This window comes from Leptinotarsa decemlineata, unplaced genomic scaffold (genome assembly GCF_025532065.1).
Source record: "Leptinotarsa decemlineata unplaced genomic scaffold, Ldec_3_MD MMD2_P_RNA_scaffold_9, whole genome shotgun sequence".
Classification (NCBI taxonomy): Eukaryota; Metazoa; Arthropoda; class Insecta; order Coleoptera; family Chrysomelidae; genus Leptinotarsa; species Leptinotarsa decemlineata.
In genome coordinates, this window is record NW_027412536.1 from 14,673,257 (window position 1) to 14,697,628 (window position 24,372).

The 24,372-nt window shown below is 32.8% G+C and overlaps 1 protein-coding gene across 1 annotated transcript in view; it reads right to left on the minus strand.

The window, feature by feature from the left end:
• Window positions 1–24,372, minus strand: part of tweek (transmembrane protein KIAA1109 homolog tweek) — a 112,842-nt gene that overhangs the window by 17,808 nt on the left and 70,662 nt on the right. Inside the window, 10 exon segments of the mRNA XM_074170681.1 lie at window positions 29–193; window positions 5,408–5,741; window positions 5,820–6,030; window positions 6,081–6,287; window positions 6,338–6,478; window positions 18,660–18,812; window positions 19,479–19,616; window positions 19,928–20,318; window positions 20,373–20,564; window positions 20,788–21,178. Of these exon segments, the coding sequence (XP_074026782.1) occupies window positions 29–193; window positions 5,408–5,741; window positions 5,820–6,030; window positions 6,081–6,287; window positions 6,338–6,478; window positions 18,660–18,812; window positions 19,479–19,616; window positions 19,928–20,318; window positions 20,373–20,564; window positions 20,788–21,178 (2,323 nt within the window).

A 24,372-nucleotide genomic window follows, 5' to 3' on the forward strand; every position in this document is an offset into this window, starting at 1 on the left:
TCAATTTGTTGTTACTGAGAAGAATTACCTGTTTCACTAAAAGCTTTTATTGGAATAGGATCCAAAGTTTGTTCCAAGAAATCGAGAATATGTGGACTAATTATCGTTTCTTCTGGAACACTCTGAAGAGTCATCCAGGCAAACAAAGAAGCCTTTTTTACACCAGGCTTCTTATTGAAGGAAGTATTAGCACCTTGAATACAAATTGATTTGGAATATAATTTATTCTTGCACTCAATAGTTTAAAAAATTACACAAATTCAAATGAATAACAGAATTGATTTGAAATTTATAATGCGAAAAAATAGTTTTCGATTTTCATTGATTAAATTTTTTACAGAAGAGTAGAGCAATGAACTTTAAAAATTAAAGGAATTGAATATTTGAATGAAATTATATGACATAAACAATATATGAAGGTTTATAGCTTTTTGTTAACAATATTTATCTCAAATTTTAATTAAATTTCCACTTCTCTATTTTTGAGTTTTTTCCACTCTATATATTTTCTCATTTTCACATCTGCTCAGAATACTTTTTTCAGATATGTTTTTTTTTTCGTTTTTCAACATCATTCACGACATCTTTATCATATCTATTTTATTACTATCACCAAACCCATTAAACAATTAAAGTTCTAATCTCTATACCATTCAAGAAGGAACATTGTCAATTACATTCAAGCAAAAGTGAAATAATTAAGAGCAAGAAACCTTTTCGAAAACAAGCTTTCATCAAGATGTTCTGAAATAAAAAAAAATTAAAAATAAATCAAATTAAAAGCTTGTCGTGACGTTTACCCAATTTATAAAAAAACATATTTATTTCTAATGTTCTTAGAATTAAACATGTCAAGATCAAGTTACACATTGTATTCTTATTTACCTGCACAGGTAAATCTCGCAACAAGCTTTCATATTATATAAATTGTGTAATATAATAAATTGATGGGTTTTAATTAATTCAAAAAGTATTGTCTTTTTTTGAAGGATGTTAATGAAAGCTTGTTTTTGAAAAAGTTTTCAACTATGGCTCAGGAGAAGCTCTCTGGCTTACAGAGACAGGCCTGTCTGGCTATCAGTGGTGCCATTAGTACCACACCGTCAGCAGCCCTGGAGATCCTTCTAGATCTACCTCCTCTCCACATTTTTCTGGAGAGAGAGGCTAGATGGACGGCATATAAACTTGTGCACATTGCCAGAGTGCAACAGACTGTTGGTTGAAACTGGAAGTCACAGCATTCTGGAAATGACCTTTGACTTTATGCCTCCAACTGTCAACTACGAACTGCCTTATAAAGTACTGTTCCCGAGTAGAGAGGACTGGATCCCCTGGGAGACTGAAATATTAAGAGCAGATAGTTGTTGGTTCACAGACACCTTCTGGTTCTGGTGCAGGTATTTTCAGTCACAGACTCAGAACAGGGATATCAACCTGCCTAGGAACCTATGCGACTGTATTTCAAGCGGAACTTTACGCTATTGAATTGTGTGCGGAGAGATTGGAAGAATCCAACCTAATGTACACAAGTCAATAAAAATACTCTCGGACAGTTAAGCGGCGTCGCAAGCTCTTGGCTCCTACCGTACACAATTCATAATTGTTGCATAGTTGGTCCTCACGACATTTGTTTGAGCACATGGGAATAGCCCTAACCATTTCCAATCTATGAATCTTTAAAATTGGCTTGGCAGCCATCAGATGTTAAAAAGTATGACATAATTAAACCAAATTAATTTAGCAACAATTAAGAGCATAACAGCTATAATATCATTCCGTTAATTGAAAATTTTTATTATATTCATTTTCCACTAGACATAGAGTAACCTAGTCGAGAGGTTAGCAACAAAAAAACTATCATTCATCAGAATATTTTCTGTTGACCCATTCAAATTTATTTTATAGTTTATTTGTACCCATTGCTGTCACTTGAATCTTGGAGTTGTTAGCAACAACTATTTATATCACTTCTAAGATCAGTTTGTTTTGAACCAATCTTCACACATTGACATATTCTTGATACTATACTATTTGTTAAGGAAAACACAAAACTTTTTGAGAACTCTAAAAAGACACACATATACTCTACAAGAAATAAGTCATTTATTCAAAAAAACGTACCGCATACTCGAATAACAATTTACAACTCCCTCTTACAGTGAGGGAATTCAATAAAATAACATTAAAAATAAAATTAAAAGCATTTTTACTTGAAAAAGCATACTTTGCAACTGACGAGTATTTAAATGATACTATTATTATTTGATCTATTTGACTGCTTTTACTACAATCATGGACTCGTAAGAGCCTATATCTACATGTATTAATATTTTTATATGTATGCATATATTTTTGTGCAGTTTATGTACTGTACATCTTTCCTTCCTCTTTTAACCTAATATTATTGTGATATATGTTTATATTTATACTGACATGTTCTATGCCCTCAGGGGTGCTGTATTTTCATTCTGAACAAATAAATTTTATCTATCTATCTATCTATCTATCTATGCATTGATGCAACAGAATTGATATAACTAACTTTGCTATCTCAGATTTTGATAAAACCTGGCACATATGTATATTTTATATACCAAGAAATATATAAAGTTTACATTTTTTATGTTGATCTGATAGGTGTTACTAAAAAACACATAAAATCACTTTGCTGTACCCAAATTGCAATTGTTCGTTTCCTAATTCCGCTACAGCCTTGGGAGAAGTGTCATTTCGTATAAGTTTTAATACCATTTCATATAATATGTAAAGAAAATTAATTTTGAATTTGTAAAGTCACATTTTTCAAAAAATTCATCAAATTCTCAAAAGTAGTCTATTATTTGGACGAGCAATTTGCAAAGTTTCTAAATGTGAAGTGACGGATCCTAAGTTAAAACTATTTGAATATAATTGTGACTTTTAAGTTTTTCTAAATTACATATTCGAAACAGAATGCAATGGAAAAAAAAAGAAAAATCAAATTTACATCGACTGAAAAAGTAAAATATATTATAGCTTTGCATTCATCTGTAACTTCTATAACTAACTTGTTCCAAAAAACTTCCATATAGAATTATGTGTGCCACTTAATATGAAAATAAATGAACTATATTAATCTGTGCCACTATTTTGAAGACTTCAATATTGAAGTTGAACAACCTCATACAGAGTATTGTTCTTCTTTCTAACACATCTTAGGCAGCCCCCCCCTATATTGGAGGTAGAATTGTGTCATTTAACTAATCGTGTAATGTCATTAAAACTAAATGAGTATGCTAAATTTCAGCTCAATCGGTTGAGGATAAGTGCAAACACCTGGAACATTTATCTTTTAAATGAGTGACCGGTACTTGGACAGATTTCAATACAAAATTTTCATTTTTTCATTTGAAAAAAAATGCATTATTTTATAGATACCAGTATAACAATAATATTCTTTATCAATAATACCGGGAGATGGTGGAAGATTTTGGTAAGTCATTTCTTAAAGTAAAGCTCTTTTAGGGGGGTGAAACGAAAATGATGTTCTTACCGGTAATGCGCGGGACGCAATAGCAGAATAATGAATTGAAATTGTTCGAAAATCTGGAGGCGTCAAACAATTTCATTCACTAAATTTCTTGGATTTATCGGTATTTTAACAAAAAAAAAAATCGGGCGCTCGCTATATGCCGTACTTCTCCGGTGGGTGTTTAGGCCCGCCATATTTTTTTGAAAATGTTTTTTATTTATTTTTTTTTCAATTTCTAACAGGCTGAATTTTTTCAAATAATTGTTTTTTATTCATCTTGTACGAAAATCACCACGCCATACCATTCCGACGTTCCAAAATCCCCGCCATTCCCTCTCAAACATGTAATTTTTCAAAATTCGGAAAACTATTTCTTTCACCTTAAAATTTGGTCTAGTAATTTTTTTTTATGATTAGAAACGATTTTTATAATGCCATACCTCTAGAGTGGGTGATAGATGTACACTGTAATTAAATAATTGTAAAATTTTATACATTTGAACAATTTCTTACAGTATGGCACCAATTTTTTTTGAAAGTTGGACATACGTAAATATTAAATTTCAAGGTTATATGTAGGGACATTCTTGTTTAAATATTTGCTTACTGTGATTACCTGCTCTTCCTCCACGTGATTGTGAGTGAACATTTTTTGTATAGTTTTGAACATACATACTTTGAGGAAATTGAAAAAAAAATCGATTTATTTGACTCGTCCCGGTGGCGTTCCCCTTAACGATAATAAAATGTTTTTTTAACAATTCGATTCAATATGTCACAGTGTGGGCTAATTACCAAAAAAGTATTTTTTTGCTGTAAAAAAAAAAGAATTTTTTTACCGTGAAATGAGCCATTACGCGTCGCGTCTACTGTGAGACGACGGGGGACGGTGCGCGGAGGTAGAGGGGCGGTCTAAGCAATGAAGCGCCATCGCCGAGGACGCGACTTGAACGCGGGCTCTGTAGTAAAGCTACTGAACCTAGAATCTTGAAATATGCAGGTAGGGTCTTTATATAGCGTAAATAAGCACCAAAAAAGGGAATTTCGTCAGTTTTGAAGTTGGAAACCTGAAGTTTTGGGTTGATAATAAAAATATTGTAACTGTTGAAAATGGTCTGTCACGAAACTTAATGTGACAAACCAAATTCTAAGCGGGCAAAGCCGCGGGCAACAACTGGTCTTCTATATATGCTTCTGTTACGATTTTACTGAAAACATTTAATGATATTTTCAAGATAATAGTCGTTTAAAAGCGATAATTTATCGGGACAAAAAACTACATCAAGATGTATTGGAAATATTCATTTTTAATATATTTCAGATGATGTAAATTCACATTCACAGTTGTACAAAAAATGTTGTTTGTATTTCATGTATAAAATTTCTGTTTTCATGGCATTTTCGAGAGAATTTTTGGCCTCAACCTGCGGTCTCAGCTAAAAATTAACACTCTCCTCTGCCATTAAAAAACACTCATTTTACTGAAAGAAATAGATTTTTGAATTTTGAAAAATGACATGTTTGAGGTATGGGGGTAACGTCTGAATGGTATGGCGTGTTGATTCTCGTTCAAGATTAATAAAAAACAATTGTTAAAAAATCTGCCTGTGGAAGAAATTATTTGACACCTTCGAATTATCGAACAATTTCACAATTAATTATTCTACAATTGTGTCCCGTGCACCACCGGTAAGAACATAATTTTCCTTTCACTCATTATGTATGTGAACCCCCTGAAAGCATCATACTGTAAGAAATTTACCACAATCTTCCACCACCTCCCGTTCGATAAGAACAGCAGCTGTAGAAAATATAAAAAAAATAATAACTGAAGATTTTAGTATCACTACACCAGAGTTGTTGATCAGATTGAGGTTATGTAACAATAATATCTACCTGTAGGTACTTTTTGGTATTCACTGATAGGGATGAAGGTGTCAAACTGAAGGTTATCCAAGCTTGTCTTACTCGAAGTAGGACTCTGTCCATAATTAGGATTGCTAATTCCTTGCATAGAGTTAGAATTTCTGAGTTCGAATTCTGTTTGATATTTTGATCGAACATCAATGGGGTGTGTCTCTTGTCTTTTGAATGCCCTGTCAATTCTTTTTTCTTCCGAATCATTCAGCGGTGACTTACGAATAGAATCAGATCGAGTCTGAAATGCCTGTTCAAAATCTGCCAAAGTTTCAGCATTCTCTAAGGTGGTGACAGAGTCTTCTAAAATAACCTGAAAAAAAAAAAAAAGAATATTGTTCAAAAATGTTTTTATTCGTGTAATAATCTACCTATATTCTCAAATACAAACCTTTGACTGGTATTGCAGTTTGACATCCATGCCTGGTATATGGAATATGGTTAAATCTGAAATGGACCCATGTTGAGTTCCCCTGAGTTTAGAAGCGGTGCTTTGGTTCATAAACTTGTCTTTATTTTTACGAACGGCATCCGGACTGGAGGACGAAGAAGGAAATTCCAGTAGCCCAGCCGAACAACTACGATCTTTTCGCATTCGGGACCTGAAACAGAGTGTGTATAGAGCTTTGCCTTTTAATATTCATTACTTTACATTTTAACTTCTTCCTCCCGAACAGAATCTTTAGTATGCAACACACACTTTCCGCTGTTAATGAATACTTTAACATCAAGTTCAAGATCAATGTTCGGCTCCTGTGATTTTTGTGTTATTGTTGATTGGGATGTATTGGAGTTTGTTCCTTGGAAGGAGCTAGAGCCAATTGGCTGATCCATCGAAAATGAATCCATCAAAATTGATCTGAAAATACTAACTAGACTATTTGTTTTATGGAATTTCACTATGCTCACCCTTCAACTGACTCATAAGAAGCAGGTAATTTCTTCCTCAAAATAACCTTTTCACCATCGATATCCATTTGATCCACCCAGTCCCCAAGTTGAGTTTCAGGTAGACTTAAATCTGAACTGGCACTTGGGAGAGATTTTTGCCTAAATATACAATATAAATGAGAAATTACAATTGATATTATTAGTAAAAATTTGGAATTTTTCATGATATCGATAGTTTTCCATAACCATAGGAGCTATACAGGGTGTTTCAAATTCGATCCTCACCATTGGGATCTCGGAAACTATGAGAGATACGAAGATGGTTAAATTGGGGCAAAGTTGCGCATTTACTTGACTAAGAATATGCCATTAAATTCCGAGTATATCCGGAGATATCCGGAAAAAACGGAAATTTCGAAAAATGGTTTTTTATTTTTTCTGTCTTTATTTTTCGAAGGATTCTAAAATAAATTGCATTTCCACATTGCCACTTTTACCCTACTACATAATGGTGTTTTCAGATTTGCTATCCGACGTTTCGTCTTCCGGTCACCATCACCAACTTTATCTTTTCTTATGGGCGCTATATTGTATTCTTTCTGTTTTCAATAGAACCAGATTTTACCTTTTCAATGATGTATCACAAGTTATCATTCTTTTTCGAAAAATTGGAGATATTGAAAAAAATTATTTCTTATCATAATAGGCTTTGACTTTGATATTTCTAAATTTGACTTTCAATTTGTTACACTCAATGATATATTATCGTACAAGTCATTGAATTTTTAGCGAAAAATGACTTTCACAAATGAAGAAAAAAGAAATATACAAATTTATTACAAATACGATAGAAATAGTGTTAGGACATCGGAAATGTATTTAAACTTGTATCTCGACGACAAATACATCGAACTATGTTCAAGTTATTGGATCAAAATCTCACCGAGTTTGGTTCATTTGAAAAGCCAATGAAAAAATATGGGAAAGAGTGGGGAAAAATGAAGCCAGAAAAAAATAAAAACCATTTTCCGAAATTTCTGTTTTTTCCGGATATCTCCGGAACGAAGCACCATCTTCGTGTCTCTCATATTTTTTGAGATCCCAATGGTGAGGATCGAATTTGAGACACCCTATATAGATAAGCAATGACGTTAAATGATGCATCCAATTTTTTATATGCATGATAGAATTCTGCGCTGAATAAATCTAAAACAAGCACTTCCCCCAAACGCCAGAACTGTAACACTCTTCTTGACGCCTGTTTCAGCAACCAAGTTGGCGTCTTCAGGAGATGAAGTGGACCTATTCTAACTCTAATACTGGTATCTATTTATATCTCACAAGGTAAACTTTTACTGATTTTGGATAGAAATTTTTTTTGTTAAAGTTCTCACTAATTTCAACAGAGCGATTCATATAAAGGTAAACAACAGGTTACTTGATATGGGACCTTTGTCACTGTTCGTGGTTTTCAAGCCACACTTTGATATTTCCAGACTTTCGAAAGCATCCAAAAGTCTAGTGTCATGTCCCGGTCTCAACAATTTCGGACAGTTTTCATATATTATATTCAACTGCTTGATCGTAACGTTAAGGTATTTAGACTAGGAAAATTTGATCCAAATAAAATAAGATTAGTGAAAGTGATATTTAATACAGAAAATGATGCAAAGCAAGTTTTTTTCAATAAGAATAAATTGCCAGGTAATGTTAAGGTGTTTTTTGATCAAACAAAGATTCAAAGGGATTATTACAAGCATGTTAAAGATAAACTTAAAGAGATGGTAGGAAATGGTGATACTTCTAAAACTATAAAATATGTGAACTCTGTCCCTAAAATTGTTAATTTAAAAAACAAGTAGAGCCTAATATTCAGAATCGTTATGTCAGTTCTCCTAGTTTTGATCAACATATTATATATTCAAATGTTAGTAGTTTTTTAGCTCACAAGGCTGATATATTTTTGAACATTATTTGTTATAAGCCTTATGTAATTGTTCTTAGTGAAACATGTATCACTGAAGAGATAGATGATGCTGAACTTTATATTGAAAGGTATCAGATGTTTAGATGTAATAGCACAAGTCGTTATACGGGTGGAGTTTTAATTTTTGTAAGGGAAGATGTTGAAGTTAAGTCAAGTAAAACTCATATAACTGACATGGTTTATTGGTGTCTGTTCATAAAAATCAAAATAGGTAATAATTTATGGAACATTGGGGGTCTTTATAGGTCTCCAAGTTCCAGTAAGCCTGTTTTTATTGATGCTCTGGAGGATGTGATAGAAAAACATTTTTCTGATGGTAAAAGATGTTTATTGATTGGTGATTTTAATTTCAATTTTTTTAGTAATGAATATTATGAGCAAAAAATAAAAACACTATTTAATATGTATGGGTTAGATCAAGTTGTTCAAGATTATACGAGATGTTGTGGTGATTCAAAAACTTCAATTGATTATGTTGTTACAAATTATGATAATGTTAGAGCAGTTGTGAATGAACCTAACATCTCCGAGCATGGCATTATATCCATTAATTTATCCACTGAAGACTTTCGATTGCCTGAAAAATCAATTACTTTTAGAAAATTTACAGATCAAGAGTATCATAATATAAATATGCAATTAATATCTTGTAACTGGAACAATAACTCAGTTAATGTTGATAATATTTTACATGAATTAATTGATAATGTATCAACAATTGTTAATGTAATTGTCCCTGAGAAAACAATATATCTCAAAAGTAATTATGTACCCTACTTTGATGATGAACTTAAAGAAAAAAGACGTGAGCGTAATAATGCATATTACAATTTTAGGCATTGCGAGGGTGGTCTAAAAGAAGAACTTTGGAATGTCTATAAGATCATTAGAAATCAATATGTTGTTTTACTAAAGGAAAAAGAGAGATTATATTTTGAACAAACTATAGACAAAAATAAAAATAATAGTATGGAAATGTGGAAGTGTCTTAAAAAACTTGTTAAGCCAAAACAAGATGTTGTTAGCCGTATTCAGTTTGAGATTAATAATCAAAATGTAATTTTGAATAAGGAAATAGACATTGCTAATAATTTCAATTCATATTTCATATATAGTGTAAATGAAATAACTTCAGTTTTTCAAAATGTACAGCAATGGACCCATGACTACCCTGTTATATCAGCTAATTTCACTGAATTCTCGCCTTTAACAATTAATGAACTAAGAAATATTATATTCTCGCTTGACAAAACTAACAAAGCAGAAATTTTAAATGATAATTTCTTAAAAAAAAGCTTTGATGTGGCTGGGTACGCAATATTAAATTTAATTAACACATCACTTAGAACCGGTGTGTTTCCAGATCAATTTAAGATTTCCACTGTTGTTCCTGTACCGAAAATTAACTCAATTAAAGCTGAACATTTTAGACCATTAAATATACTACCAACTCTTGAAAAAGTGTTAGAAATGTCTGTATATAACCAATTAATTCAGTACTTTAATACCAATAAATTGTTTATAGGCAACCAATCAGGTTTTAGAGCTAGACACTCATGTGAAACGTCTCTACAATTTTTAATAACTGAATGGAAAAATACAATTGATAGAAATCAGTACATTGTTGCGACATTTCTCGACCTTAAAAGGGCATTTGAAACAATTGATCGAAATATTCTACTTGAAAAATTAAAATATTATGGGATATCAGGGATTGTTTTCGATTGGATTCAAAGTTACTTATTCAACAGAAGACAAAAAACTAAATTTGGAAAAGAATTGTCAGATGAACTTATAATTGAGAGTGGCATACCCCAGGGTAGTGTGTTAGGTCCATTGCTTTTTATTATTTACCTAAATGATATTAATCACATATCTGGATCACACTGTATAAATCTTTTTGCAGATGATACATTGGTTTATTGTATACATGAAAATTTGGATCAGGCAATTGTTGAAATGAATAAGTCTTTAAATAACATTGAAACATATTTATTTATTAATAAACTGAAACTAAATGTCAATAAAACAAAAAGTATGATTTTGACATCATCTTATAAGTATGATCAAATTGTTTGGGCAAATGCTGTTATAAATATTAATAATGTTAGCATTGAAATTGTGATTGAAATAAAATATTTGGGTTTCATAATTGATAAAAATTTAAAACTAAATAGTCATGCTGATTTTATTTGTAAAAAAATATCTAAGAAACTTTTTTTTCTCTCTCGTATATGTAAAAAAGTGTCTATGTATGCTAGGTTGACTATTTTTAAAAGCCTAATACAACCTCATTTTGATTATTGTACTACATTACTTTTTCTACTTGGTAAAAATAAAATAGCGCAATTGCAAAAGCTTCAAAATCGGGGCATGCGATTAATATTGGGATGTAGCCGTTACTCAGCAATTAAATCGATGTTACAGTGTCTAAACTGGTTTTCAGTTGAAGAACGTATATTATATATGACTATGATCTTTATATTTAAGCTGCATAAAGGATTGCTACCCAATTACTTTCAAAAATTCTTATTGAGAAATAATGAAGTTCATGATTACAATACGAGAAGAAATAACAATTTTTACATCAATAAAACTAACACTAAATTTGGAATGAATAGTATATTTCATAAAGGCTTAAACGAATTTAATAAACTACCACAATTTGTAAAAGAATTTAATTCAATAAACCAATTAAGTCATCATTAAAGAAGTATATTAGTGACAGCTCATTATGATATTTGTAATTTTTTTTTTATTTTTTAATGTGAACTAACCTAATAACCTAATAATCTATAGATATGTATGTATATTTGGTTTTCCTTGAAAGGTACTTTAAAATGTTACTATATTTAAATAGTTAAGGTCGTGAGATATTTTTGAATTTGTAATTTTTCTTTTTTTTTGTATATTAGGCTTGCCTACTTAATAAATAAATACAATATTTTACGAGTTTTAATGACTCGATATGTTTTTTGTCATAGTTCTCACAGCTTATTTTATATATCCCCGACTTTTCATTCTCTAGCATCTTGTCTTCAGGGTTACTCAAGATTTGTTGAAATGAGCAAAACGTTGAAGGCTACTTTCACGTTCAAGTTTTCAAAAGTGCGATTTGATCCGTTAGTTTATCTTGGTTCATATTGAAGGCCAGTGAACTTTGAATTGATGTATTTTCGAAAAGTCGAAGGTTTATTAAAATTCTGCCTAAATTTAAAAATAATAATAATTTCCCAAGAAACATACAATGTTTATAGCAGGAAAAAAACTAACTATAACATAATTAAGTTCGAACAGAGCACACGAAAAAAGATAAATCAGAACTGAAACTAAAAAAATATAAATACATATACATAGATATACACATATATGTTTGAACATTATTATCAACACGAACATAAATGCACTCGTCAGATAATATATCTATACAAACAATAAATATTTTTTCAAATCAATCCGGAATTTTTGTTTAATAAATTAAATTTCTTTAAAGCATTCGGTAGCTTATTGTAAAATTTGATACCTTTATAATAAATCGAATTTTGCCCAATATTTGTTTTCATTTTCTTCAATTTTAGATTGCCTGAATATCTTGTCAAATGGTTGTGTTGATCACCATTGATTTTGAAAGTCAAATTTGAATAGTTGAGCTTATTTTTGGCCAAATAAATGAAGGTACATAATTTGAATTTATGTAAGGATGACAAATCTAATAGTTTTTTTAGTTTATACAAGTTGACTGTATATAGGCTTCTTGTAGTTCACCTTGAATATACACCTTATAATTTTGTTCTAAAGTTTTTCAATTGGTTTCAATAAGAAATTAGTTGTCATATCCCATACTGATATAAAATATTGAATTTTGGAATATACTAATGAAAAATAAATCAATTTAACGTATTTTAGGGGTACAACATTTCTTATTTTGAATAAATTTCCAATTATGGGAGCTATTTTGTTCTTATTGTTTCAATGTGTTGTCTCCATGATACATTTTCATCTAGAATAAGACCAAGAAATTTAGCACTAGGAGAGTATTTAATATTTTCATTAATAAATTTAATTGGATATATAATCTGTCGGATATAATCCAACGCCCTTCGTGGTATTAGCCAGGGGAGTAGTTGTTTTCTGATAGGTCGACTCTTTCAGTTGTATTGCCAATTGCATATGCAGGAAATTTTCTGTGAAGATTCCTGCACTGACGCCTGTCGGATATAATCCAACGCCCTTCGTGGTATTAGCCAGGGGAGTAGTTATTTTCTGATAGGCGTCAGTCCATTAAACCCACTGTGTAGGTAGATAGAGACTGGCTTGAACGTTTGAAGTTCATTTGCTTTAGATTAATTGGATCTTTTGAACCACTTGATATAGACCTTTCTGATATGAACATATATGAAGATTTTTGAAAATTCAGTGTCATTTTATGGTATTGAAGCCATAAAGATATTTGATCAAGGTCTTTTGATATATTAATTTTTATTTATTGTACACTATTTAAATTGTAAATTAAAGTGGTGTCATCAGCAAACATTTGTAACTTACCAAATAAATTTACTGTAGCCTAAGAATTGAAATATATAAGAAACAAAACAGGTCCAAGTATTGATCTTTGCGGTACCCTACATATTATTTTTTCTAACTGATTATGTCGCCAATATAGACATTGCTTTCTATTCATTAAATAATTTTGAAACCAATTATAAAATAAGCCTATGATATCTATATTATGCATTATTTTCAGAAGAATTTCATGGTTCACAGTATCAAATGCTTTCTTCAGGTATTTTTGTTTGAATCTGAATCTAGCTGTAATTGGGTTATGGCATCTAATACTGCCGACTCTGTGTCACAATTTTTTTAAAATCCGTATTGCCCATCATATAATATGATGCCCATAATATAATAATTTTGTGTTTTAAAGATATTCAAACAATCTAGAATGTACTAATTAACTTATCTACTATATTTAAAGGAAACCCGTTGTTTTCAGCTATATCCCTGATAACATAGGCATATATCCGATTGCCAAGACTAGAAAGATCTAGTTTTGATCAACACGCCTTGGAGAACGGCCATAGAATAAATGAAAAATATCTGAAATTGTTGAGATCAGTACATTCCAATAGATTTTTGGATGCCTTCCAAAGTTTAGAAGAAGTAAAGGGCGGCATAAACTATGGCCCGCTGAATACCTTTATATGAATCGTTCTGTTTAAATTAGCAGAAACTTTCACAAGAAAATTCCATGTATGTCTGAAAGTAAAAATGTACTATGTCAGATATAAATCTTGGAAATATCAAATATTGTTTAAATTTTACATGTTGAAATAAACTGGCAAATTGTTCATACTGAAGTAAGTAAAAAAAAAACTTCATCTACTGAAGACACCAACTTGGTTGGTGAAACGCGCGTCAATACAGTTCTGGAGTTTGGGGGAAGTGCTTTTTTTTGGAATATAATATCGTTAAAAAATATCAAGACCTGATATATACATTTCTTTATTATTCAGTTCCTACTTGTTCGATTGATGATCTATTTATTTTGTAAAAATTCATATTGTTTATAGGAAGAAAATAACTTGTGTGATTTCTACTAAGTTTTTTATTTGTTAAGACCGGTTTCGGTTAGTTGAACCATTTTCAAGTTCAGTTCCAAATTGTTGTCTTCTCACTTTTTGAGACCAGAAAGTCAATCACAATTGCAAATATTTCAATAAAAAATGCACCAAATCTCTTCATTTCCAAATCAAAACATAAAAAGTTTCTCATAGAAAATAAACTGACAAAACATTTATTAGTTTCAAATTTAACATCGATATGTCTAGCAACTAGGAGTCTCAGTTTTTTCCTGTAACTGTTACATTTGTTGTATATGTTACCATTATTTTATAATACTTTGTAGTTAGTTATAGTCCCTAATTATAAGCATTTATAGTTTCTTGAGACAATGAATTGAAATTGAACATTGTTTATTCTTCTGAAACTAGTTAATTGTTTATTCTGTACAGTATATTGCCAGTGACATCTTCCTAGTATGAAAATATTTTCGAATCGTTTCATATTCTTCATGAGAAATAAATGTTCGCGGCCGTTCTAGATGCAGCGAGAATTATACTACCGATTTCGATGGAATTCCAGCGAAACTTTCTAGCACATTCGATTACGATATATAAACGCTAGCCAACAGCATATCGATGCGGTCAAGTGGAAGTTACAGTGCGGTACGTGAAGCTATCTAGTAAGGTGATAGACATTCGAATAGTTGAAGTTTTAGTTGAAGTGTTTGTTGTATTTAAAGTGAAATAAAGTTTGATTATTCAGTGTAGTCAATTATTGGTCAACCCACGGGGAAAAACGTAACAATACACTGCCGCACATACAATTAGGGTCACCCCATGAGTTGAAGTCATCTAGGAAAGGTACTGTTTGGTGTACTGTTTTCCGATGAATCGCGAGTCTGCCTCATGGGCTCCGATAGATTTAGGGGAATATAGAGACGACCAGGAGAAATATATGCTCAAGCGTGTATTGCTGAGCGACTTTCATTTGGTGGCGAATCAGTTATGCCATGGGAGGGCATATCATTTGACGCTCGCACGGAGTTAGTCATCATCTTTTTTTTTTTTTTTTTTTTTTTAATATCGTTCAATGTCTTAAGAACTAACATCTTGTTGACAAAGACTTTGTAACTCTAATGCGTGTTACCATACGATAGATGCAATATATGAAATAGGGAATAAGATCAAATCATCTAAAAGAACAATTCGTTCAGGCCAGCCTCAACACCCTACACAGTAGGTTAATGGACTGACACCTATCAGAAAACAACTACTCCCCTGGCTAATACCACGAAGGGCGTTGGATTATATCCGACAGGTGTCAGTGCAGGATTCTTCACTGAAGTTATTCCTGCATATGCTGTTGGCGATACAACTGCCGCAATAGATTTTCAATTATTGGAACACACTTGCAGACCGGTTTCGGGCTGTTTGGCCACTCGTCAGTGCAAGGTAGTGTATATCATCAACATAAAGTCGATGATTTCCGATAATTGAAAATCGAATTCCGTCAGAGTATCATTCCTCGAACTAAGCTGAAGACTACAACAAACAACAGGTTTGTCGTCGCTCCATCTGCCTGTGAACGAGGTAACCAACTGCATATCCAAATTTGCCCAATTCCTCGTAAAAGGAAAAAAATCTTTCACGTATAGTCAGTGGGCATACTTGAAGACTGGCTATAAATCAAATCATCTAAAAGAACAATTCGTTCAGGCCAGCCTCAACACCCTACACAGTAGGTTAATGGACTGACACCTATCAGAAAACAACTACTCCCCTGGCTAATACCACGAAGGGCGTTGGATTATATCCGACAGGTGTCAGTGCAGGATTCTTCACTGAAGTTATTCCTGCATATGCTGTTGGCGATACAACTGCCGCAATAGATTTTCAATTATTGGAACACACTTGCAGACCGGTTTCGGGCTGTTTGGCCACTCGTCAGTGCAAGGTAGTGTATATCATCAACATAAAGTCGATGATTTCCGATAATTGAAAATCGAATTCCGTCAGAGTATCATTCCTCGAACTAAGCTGAAGACTACAACAAACAACAGGTTTGTCGTCGCTCCATCTGCCTGTGAACGAGGTAACCAACTGCATATCCAAATTTGCCCAATTCCTCGTAAAAGGAAAAAAATCTTTCACGTATAGTCAGTGGGCATACTTGAAGACTGGCTATAAATCAAATCATCTAAAAGAACAATTCGTTCAGGCCAGCCTCAACACCCTACACAGTAGGTTAATGGACTGACACCTATCAGAAAACAACTACTCCCCTGGCTAATACCACGAAGGGCGTTGGATTATATCCGACAGGTGTCAGTGCAGGATTCTTCACTGAAGTTATTCCTGCATATGCTGTTGGCGATACAACTGCCGCAATAGATTTTCAATTATTGGAACACACTTGCAGACCGGTTTCGGGCTGTTTGGCCACTCGTCAGTGCAAGGTAGTGTATATCATCAACATAAAGTCGATGATTTCCGATAATTGAAAATCGAATTCCGTCAGAGTATCATTCCTCGAACTAAGCTGAAGACTACAACAAACAACAGGTTTGTCGTCGCTCCATCTGCCTGTGAACGAGGTAACCAACTGCATATCCAAATTTGCCCAATTCCTCGTAAAAGGAAAAAAATCTTTCACGTATAGTCAGTGGGCATACTTGAAGACTGGCTATAAATCAAATCATCTAAAAGAACAATTCGTTCAGGCCAGGGGAGTAGTTGTTTTCTGATAGGTGTCAGTCCATTAACCTACTGTGTAGGGTGTTGAGGCTGGCCTGAACGAATTGTTCTTTTAGATGATTTGATTTATAGCCAGTCTTCAAGTATGCCCACTGACTATACGTGAAAGATTTTTTCCTTTTACGAGGAATTGGGCAAATTTGGATATGCAGTTGGTTACCTCGTTCACAGGCAGATGGAGCGACGACAAACCTGTTGTTTGTTGTAGTCTTCAGCTTAGTTCGAGGAATGATACTCTGACGGAATTCGATTTTCAATTATCGGAAATCATCGACTTTATGTTGATGATATACACTACCTTGCACTGACGAGTGGCCAAACAGCCCGAAACCGGTCTGCAAGTGTGTTCCAATAATTGAAAATCTATTGCGGCAGTTGTATCGCCAACAGCATATGCAGGAATAACTTCAGTGAAGAATCCTGCACTGACACCTGTCGGATATAATCCAACGCCCTTCGTGGTATTAGCCAGGGGAGTAGTTGTTTTCTGATAGGTGTCAGTCCATTAACCTACTGTGTAGGGTGTTGAGGCTGGCCTGAACGAATTGTTCTTTTAGATGATTTGATTTATAGCCAGTCTTCAAGTATGCCCACTGACTATACGTGATAGGGAATAAGCTTTTTTCCATTGGCAGGTACTTATTAAACACTAAGTTACAATGTAAATAATACTAAGTTCAGATCATAGATGAGGGAGAGAGTATCTTATAAATATGTATAAATTAAGTTTTTATGTATAAATAAAATTGTCTTAAAAAATTAAAATTGTAAGATAAAATTAAATTAAAATTAAAATAAGATTAAAATTAGAGTTACACTTGTATAGATAAAATTAATATTGTATAAATAAAATTAATGTTGTATAAATAAAGTTGTCAATAGAATTAAAATTTGTATAAATAAAATTATTTCGTCATGAGTTTAGTTAATCATCGTAATATTCTGTCAAGTTATAATAAACCTTGTCGATGAGATGATTTTTTAGGTTTTTCCTGAATATTTCATAACTTTCAGATACTCGAGAATGAGACATTGAATGCGCACAGGTATCTGATGGAGGTTCTACAAGATCATGTTTTACCATACATGTTTTTTTTTTGGAGACGATATAACATTTATGCATCACAATGTCCGGATGTAACTGAGTATCTTGACGAGGTTCAACTCAAGCACGGTCCGGAGACATGTGCCGGCTCCCAAAAATTATAGAGAGCTACGCGATATACTGGTACAAGAATGGGAAAATCTTTTGCAGAATGACAGCAAGAGGAGAGAACAGTAACATTCGTTACTGAAGCCCTTGCATTTTTCTTTTCCAACCAAATGCATATCAGAGTAAAATTGTTCATTTCATTTCCTAACATACTGAAATGGAATTGTTCATTTTTAGTATTAACAAATAAATTTTGGCAATCAAAAACTGGTTTCTTTTTCAGGACTCGGTAAAATATGTGACATCAGGAAGAGATCCAAAAAAGTTGGGAAAATTTGAAATAACTTCAAATTACCCTAATTTTATCCCCAGCAGTGTACTAATAATATCAACTAATTAGCGAATACAAGACAAAAACAACCATATTTTAGCCAAAATCATGACAATTAGAGCCTGTATCATTTAAGTCTGTTTAAATTAACGGAAAAACATACAAATCTGTTTTTCATTTAACCAGTTGTCGCACCCCTACGAACGACAACTCTCAGAAGTCGAAACTTGTGCGAGATAAGGACTAACAAGGTCTTACCTTTTAACGTGTGATTCCTAACACGGGTTGGATGATAGCAAGTGAAAATCGATCGTTCAACCTGGGGTTTGAATCACGACCAACACGGCGGCCGATTTGAGTCAGTGAACAAAGCACCCACGTCGAACCGACCGGCTACCGACCGACCGGACACATTCGAAGATATAGGGTTATCAATGATAAATAGTGGAATTATGTTTAACTAAAACAGTGGATGTTTATGTTCAACAAAACCAAACTTACTACAAAAAATGCAGCAAAGCAGAATTAAAAGATATAACTGATTGTTACTGTACCTGCCCATAGTCTGAGTATCACTAAAAGTAACTCGGGGTCCACACTCTCCAGTTTTGACCCTTAAGGAGGCGGATCTTGACGGCCCTGATCTAGGAGAGCTTTCATAACTACTAGCGACATTGGTTTCAAAACTAGCTTTTGCCATTTCTGGGCTAAAAATAATAATAAAACAATCACAAAATATGATTTGAAGGAAAAAAACACAAAAAAGTTCGAGCAAGAAAGTAAATCAAATGATATAACTAGAGATTAGAGTATTTACAAGTTAGAAAGTTCAAAGACAAAGAAACTTGCCAACTGACGAAACTGGTTATGAGACATTTTCTATGTAAAATATAAGTTGTCTTTGATAGTAAACTCAAAAAGATTTAGTAATGTGACATAATTCTCCAAGATGAATGCTATTCTACCGTCACAAGTGTCATGCTCACATTTAACGTAAGTTTCTGTTTTGAACAGAGAAAATGATACGAATTTCAGGATGATTATCAATCTATTGGTTTAGTACCACATGAATGGCCATATTCATTGCGACCTCTTAAGGTCTACAACTGGACTTGTGAGTACATGTTTTTTTCTATGTTTCCAAAATGAAATAAGCATTTGTATAATAATGGTATAAGTTTATTTCGAACAATCAGCACACAAGCATTAGGACACAGTGGACTTGCACAATAGTAATACAAACCTGCCACTGATTTCTGGAATGGTACTAGGTATTACTACTAAAGACTTTGACCTAAACAAAACAATATTCTGTAAGAGATAAAAGGAAAAAAAGAAACAAAAATTCAATGATATTTATTGGTTGAACTGACCTGTCTCTACCTTCAGGCATTGGACTTGGTACCACAAATGACTTTGACCTGAAAGGATTAGATTTGGATCCTAAACCAAACTTTCCTTTGATTGAAGAAGCTCTTACACTTTGCCTCCGTAATTTTTGTATCATGTCTCTGAAATAAATAAAATTTTATTCACATCAAATATATCCTAACTTGACTTTTGACAAATTGGTAGTTTATTAATTTTCATTACTAAATTTTTACAAAATATTTTAAGAATACTATCCATGATAGTAATTAAACACAATTTTCAGTTGGACTGATGAAACTACCGTGTAGTGAAACGTGTCTTGAATAAAATTGTTAGTGTAAAAAATAAATAATTATTTTCATGGATAATGTTATTAATTTTCATCAAATAACGGGTTAGTGTATTCATGATTTCAGGAATATTTTATAACAATGTTTCAATAGGCACTCACCTTCTAAAATCTTTATAAACTAGTGTTTCAAGTTCGTGTAATCTTTTCATTTCCATCTCGATGGTTCCATGGGAAGCTCCAAGGGATCTCAGATCATTGATGATTTTTGCCTGCTCGTTCATTTCTTTTTCAATAAGCTTAGAACGACTCTTATTGTCTAAGTTTGGATCATACATGAAAGCGGGTAAAATACTCTCTTGAGAAGTTCTTGTACCATCAGTAGCATCATTGTCATCACTGTCATAATCAACAGGAATTGTTGTATCCTCAACACCTGTTAACATCGTCAAAGTGTGACCAAGGGCAGAGAGTTGCTTACCAACATTAGTATCTAGGTGAATGTCAACACCTTCCATTTGCCACTGAACATTTAGAAACCATTTAGCATTTTCTAAAAAAACAAAGAAGTTGTGGCCGTTCTATACACAGAATTTTAAATCCTCACCGTTGGGTTGCTTTGCAGCAATGGTACGACTACACACTTCATAAGTTCCATCGCTTACCACACAGAGATTCATAATGGAAGAATCGGTCATGTCAGGTTTCCAGTCATCGAGAGAGTTTTCAAAGTCTTCTGCGAAGCGAAGACACAGATTTGAGAATTTTCCTTTGCTCACAAGAGAACCAGAGTTACAAGCTGTAAAATAAATGTCACGGATTTTTTAAAGAAATTAATGAATGTGCTCAAGAATATAATTTGATGAAAAATAAAAAAAAATTATATAAATTAAAATTCATTACAAAAAAATATTCAAATAGATAAAAAAAAGTTGAAAATTTCAAACTGAAATATCGTTTTGACTTGTATCAATTATTAGATTCTTTATTTGGAGAATAATTGTAAATAAATAAATTGTTACCTGAAAAATTTGTATTTTCTAAAGTAACAACAACTGCTCCTCTATTATCCTCATAGACATTTCTTTGATTCCAATTGGCGAACGGCAAAGAATTTAATGGAAGGCAGATGCCCATGTCTTCGACGGTTAACTGTAAAAATAAAGTACCCAAGTAGGGTCCACTTAACTGACTCGTGAGTTGCCCAAATTGGAACTTTTCGTAAACCTGTTGAGTAGCGCTGAGAACTTCTTTGTTGAGATTGGCTCGTTTCTCATTCCAATAGTCATAGGCGTTTTTGTAGTTTAACCAAACAAGGATAGCTTTATCTATGGCTACAGGTTGAATGTAAATTAGTGGCCGTTTTAAGGTTATTAGTACAACTTCCTTGTCTTCACCTTCAATCAATTCATTCTGAAATATTTAAAGTCCATTTAGAAATAAAAACTGATGTGTAAGAATTAAGAAAAGTTTTTGAGAATATTCACTTGAAGGTATTGTCACAGCATAGGTAACAGTGGTACTGTTAGGGACATTGCTTAGGATCAGTGCTCAGTACATTACCATTTGATGAGACAGCCCTGAATAACGGCTGACAAGTTTACATAAGAAAATGATACATTTCTTTGTGTTGGAAATATTTTGAGTGTGTCAGTCTTAAACTGACATTGTTGTTGGGTAGATCAATAAGTATTGATAAAGTTTGTGGTATAGAGTGTTTTATATTGTTGCTAGCCAGTGAGGTATTCCTAACAGTATCTTTCAACAAAAACATATAGATATCTTTAGTGATTTAACTCATATGTTGTCATGATATTTAGTAACAAATTAAGTTCAAAATATAATAATTTTTACTATAAGTTCTTCATAAAAAAATCTGAGAGACAATCCTTTGAATATTTATTGTTCAGGTTTGAAGGGTGTAAACAGGAAAAAATTGCATCACAGCCCCCCTATTGTGCTAATTTGAGGGCATCATTCTGTAGAGGTCACTTGAAAACTACTGTAATTGAAAGCCAAAAGTGTCTTTCTAGCATTTATGTTTTTCCAGCATCTAGTATTGATATATAAAATGGCAACTAAAGTTTTGATAAACTGAATAAAATATGCAAATATTGAAAGAAAAATGCAATTTTCAAACTAGTGTGTATGGAATGTGATGCAGTTTACTATGATGCTTGTACAGAGAGAGCAAAAACTTGTTGTTATGAGAAACTTAAAGAAAAATCACTCATGACAGATGAAGTTTACTTGGCTGGCGATAATTTGTTGTTCAAGCAAATAATTGCAGATAAAACAATTGTCATCAACAATAAGGAGTCACTGGTGACTTTATTAAATGAGAAATCATTACTCCTCGAAGAAAAATTCAAAAAGTTTTATAGGCACAAATTCAATGTCCGGTCATCAACAAGCAGTTAAACTGTCTAAAAACCAAATTATGACTAGGTAAGCCTCTAGACAAGAAATTAAATATTGATGAAGAAGAAATTCCAAATATCTCTATTTAAGAGAGCAATTTACCTCTGAATTTAAAGCAAGCTTTAAATGAAATTGTGAGAGTACAATAGCATCAAAAACCAAATATAATTTTAAATTGAGAAATCGACAATGAGTCTGAGGCAGTTGTTTCTGTCCATGGTAGGGACCATTCTGATTGACAAACCATACGAAGGAAACAATTCCAAACGACAAATTGGTGAATTAGTTGAAAACTGTAAATTCAAAGAGACAAAACCAAAAGTGTGGGTGTATATTTATCGAGAAAAAGAAGTTGAGGAAAATAATGTAAAAAACTATTTGAATGAAAAAACAGCAAATCCCATGGAGAACTTTATTCTGAAACTCATCAGAACTGATAACCATTGGAAATCGTTCACGACAGTTGTCGATCTCAAGTTCAAAGATTTCTTTCTACAAACCCCCTTTCTGGTTCCCATTTTTAAATCAGGCAGTAGAGATGGAATTGGCAGTTACAGACCTATTTCAATTACCTGCATTTCCTCAAAGTTATTCGAAATCATGATCAAGCAGAGGCTGACCAACTACCTTGGAGAAAATAACTATTTAAGAGATTCTCATTTCATATTCAGGTTGGATCATTCAACTACTGGCGCAGCAACAAGGGTAGTTGGGAGAATAATCGAGGGTCTCAACAAGATTTCAACATCGATATTACTCTTTGCGCCCTGTCTAGTGCGTTCAGTTGTGTTTCCCATGGTTAACTCCTTGAAAAACTATACTATTACGGATGCTTGCAGAAGCCGAGGATAAAGGTGAAGAATGGTTTGTTACAAACAGACTGAAGCTAAACAACGAAAAATCACAAAAGCACTAGTTACCACCAATACACTGAGAAAAACATGCAAAACTGTGAGGTTTCACATTTGATGAGAAGCTCAGCTGGTAGAGTAATGTTAGACAACTGAACTAGAAGCGTTACTTCCTCTTTTCAATATTCGACAACTAAGACAAGTAATTAAAATTATTACTCTGCAAATCGTATATTTCCTCTTGTTCCAAACTAATCTCAACTATGGAACATTGCTATGTGGTGGCAGATACTTGCAGGCCTCTATTATAAAAATTGAAGATCATAATCCTTCCATCACTTTTCATTCTGAATACTCTACTTGAGATTCATTTGCCAAATTTGGTTACACAATCTGATATTCACTAGCATAACACCAGGGGAGCATATAATATTAGAATACCCAAATATAGACTAACTCGCTAAACTATAAATTGTATAACATTCTTCCTAGTGAATTAAAATAATTGACAATGTTTCTGTTTTAAAAGGCATTGAATCTTTTCTATTTGAGAATTCCTTTTATTCATTGAAGGAATATGAGGAGTGTATGAAACAAGGGGCTATGACTATGAAGGAAAGCAATTCATGATAATTTTTATATGCTTGTATATTCGACCATACTTTAATTGATATTTCCATTTCATGACTTGTTATGAATATGCAGCCGTGTATACTACAGTCAAATAAACTATTCTATTTAATAATTCTCAAGAAATTATATTTGCTAATAGACTCAGAAGCAACTTCCTGATTGACTGGTACCACTGTACCAGTCAATCACTCACATATCAATTCAGTATACCGATATCTACAAAACCAATAGTCCCCATATTCTGGCTCTTACTGAAATCAAATTTATGCGCCAATGAATAGAAACACTAGAACGTCAAAGCTCAAAGCTTTGATGTTGTCATGTATACTGTATATACCGGGTGTCCCACATTTTATGTGACAGGCAATATCTGGTTTGTTGAAGGAGATACACAAAAATGTTTCATACAAAAGTTTTAGGAGTTCATGAGAGCTATATTTTGATATAATTTTTAAATATACAGGGTGTTTGGTGTAGGTGCTACAGACCAAAATTCCATTTTTTAAAATAGAACGCCCTGTATATCATTACATATTCAGATGCTACGTTAAATTCTGATATCATTTCATGTTTGGTTTTTGAAATTCGGTTACGGCGTTGTTGAGTTATTACTTAAAATGTAAAGTCTTGAGAACAACTATTATTTTTAAAAATATCTCATACAATTATTCTCTCTGCATCAGATCACATGAAAATTAGTCA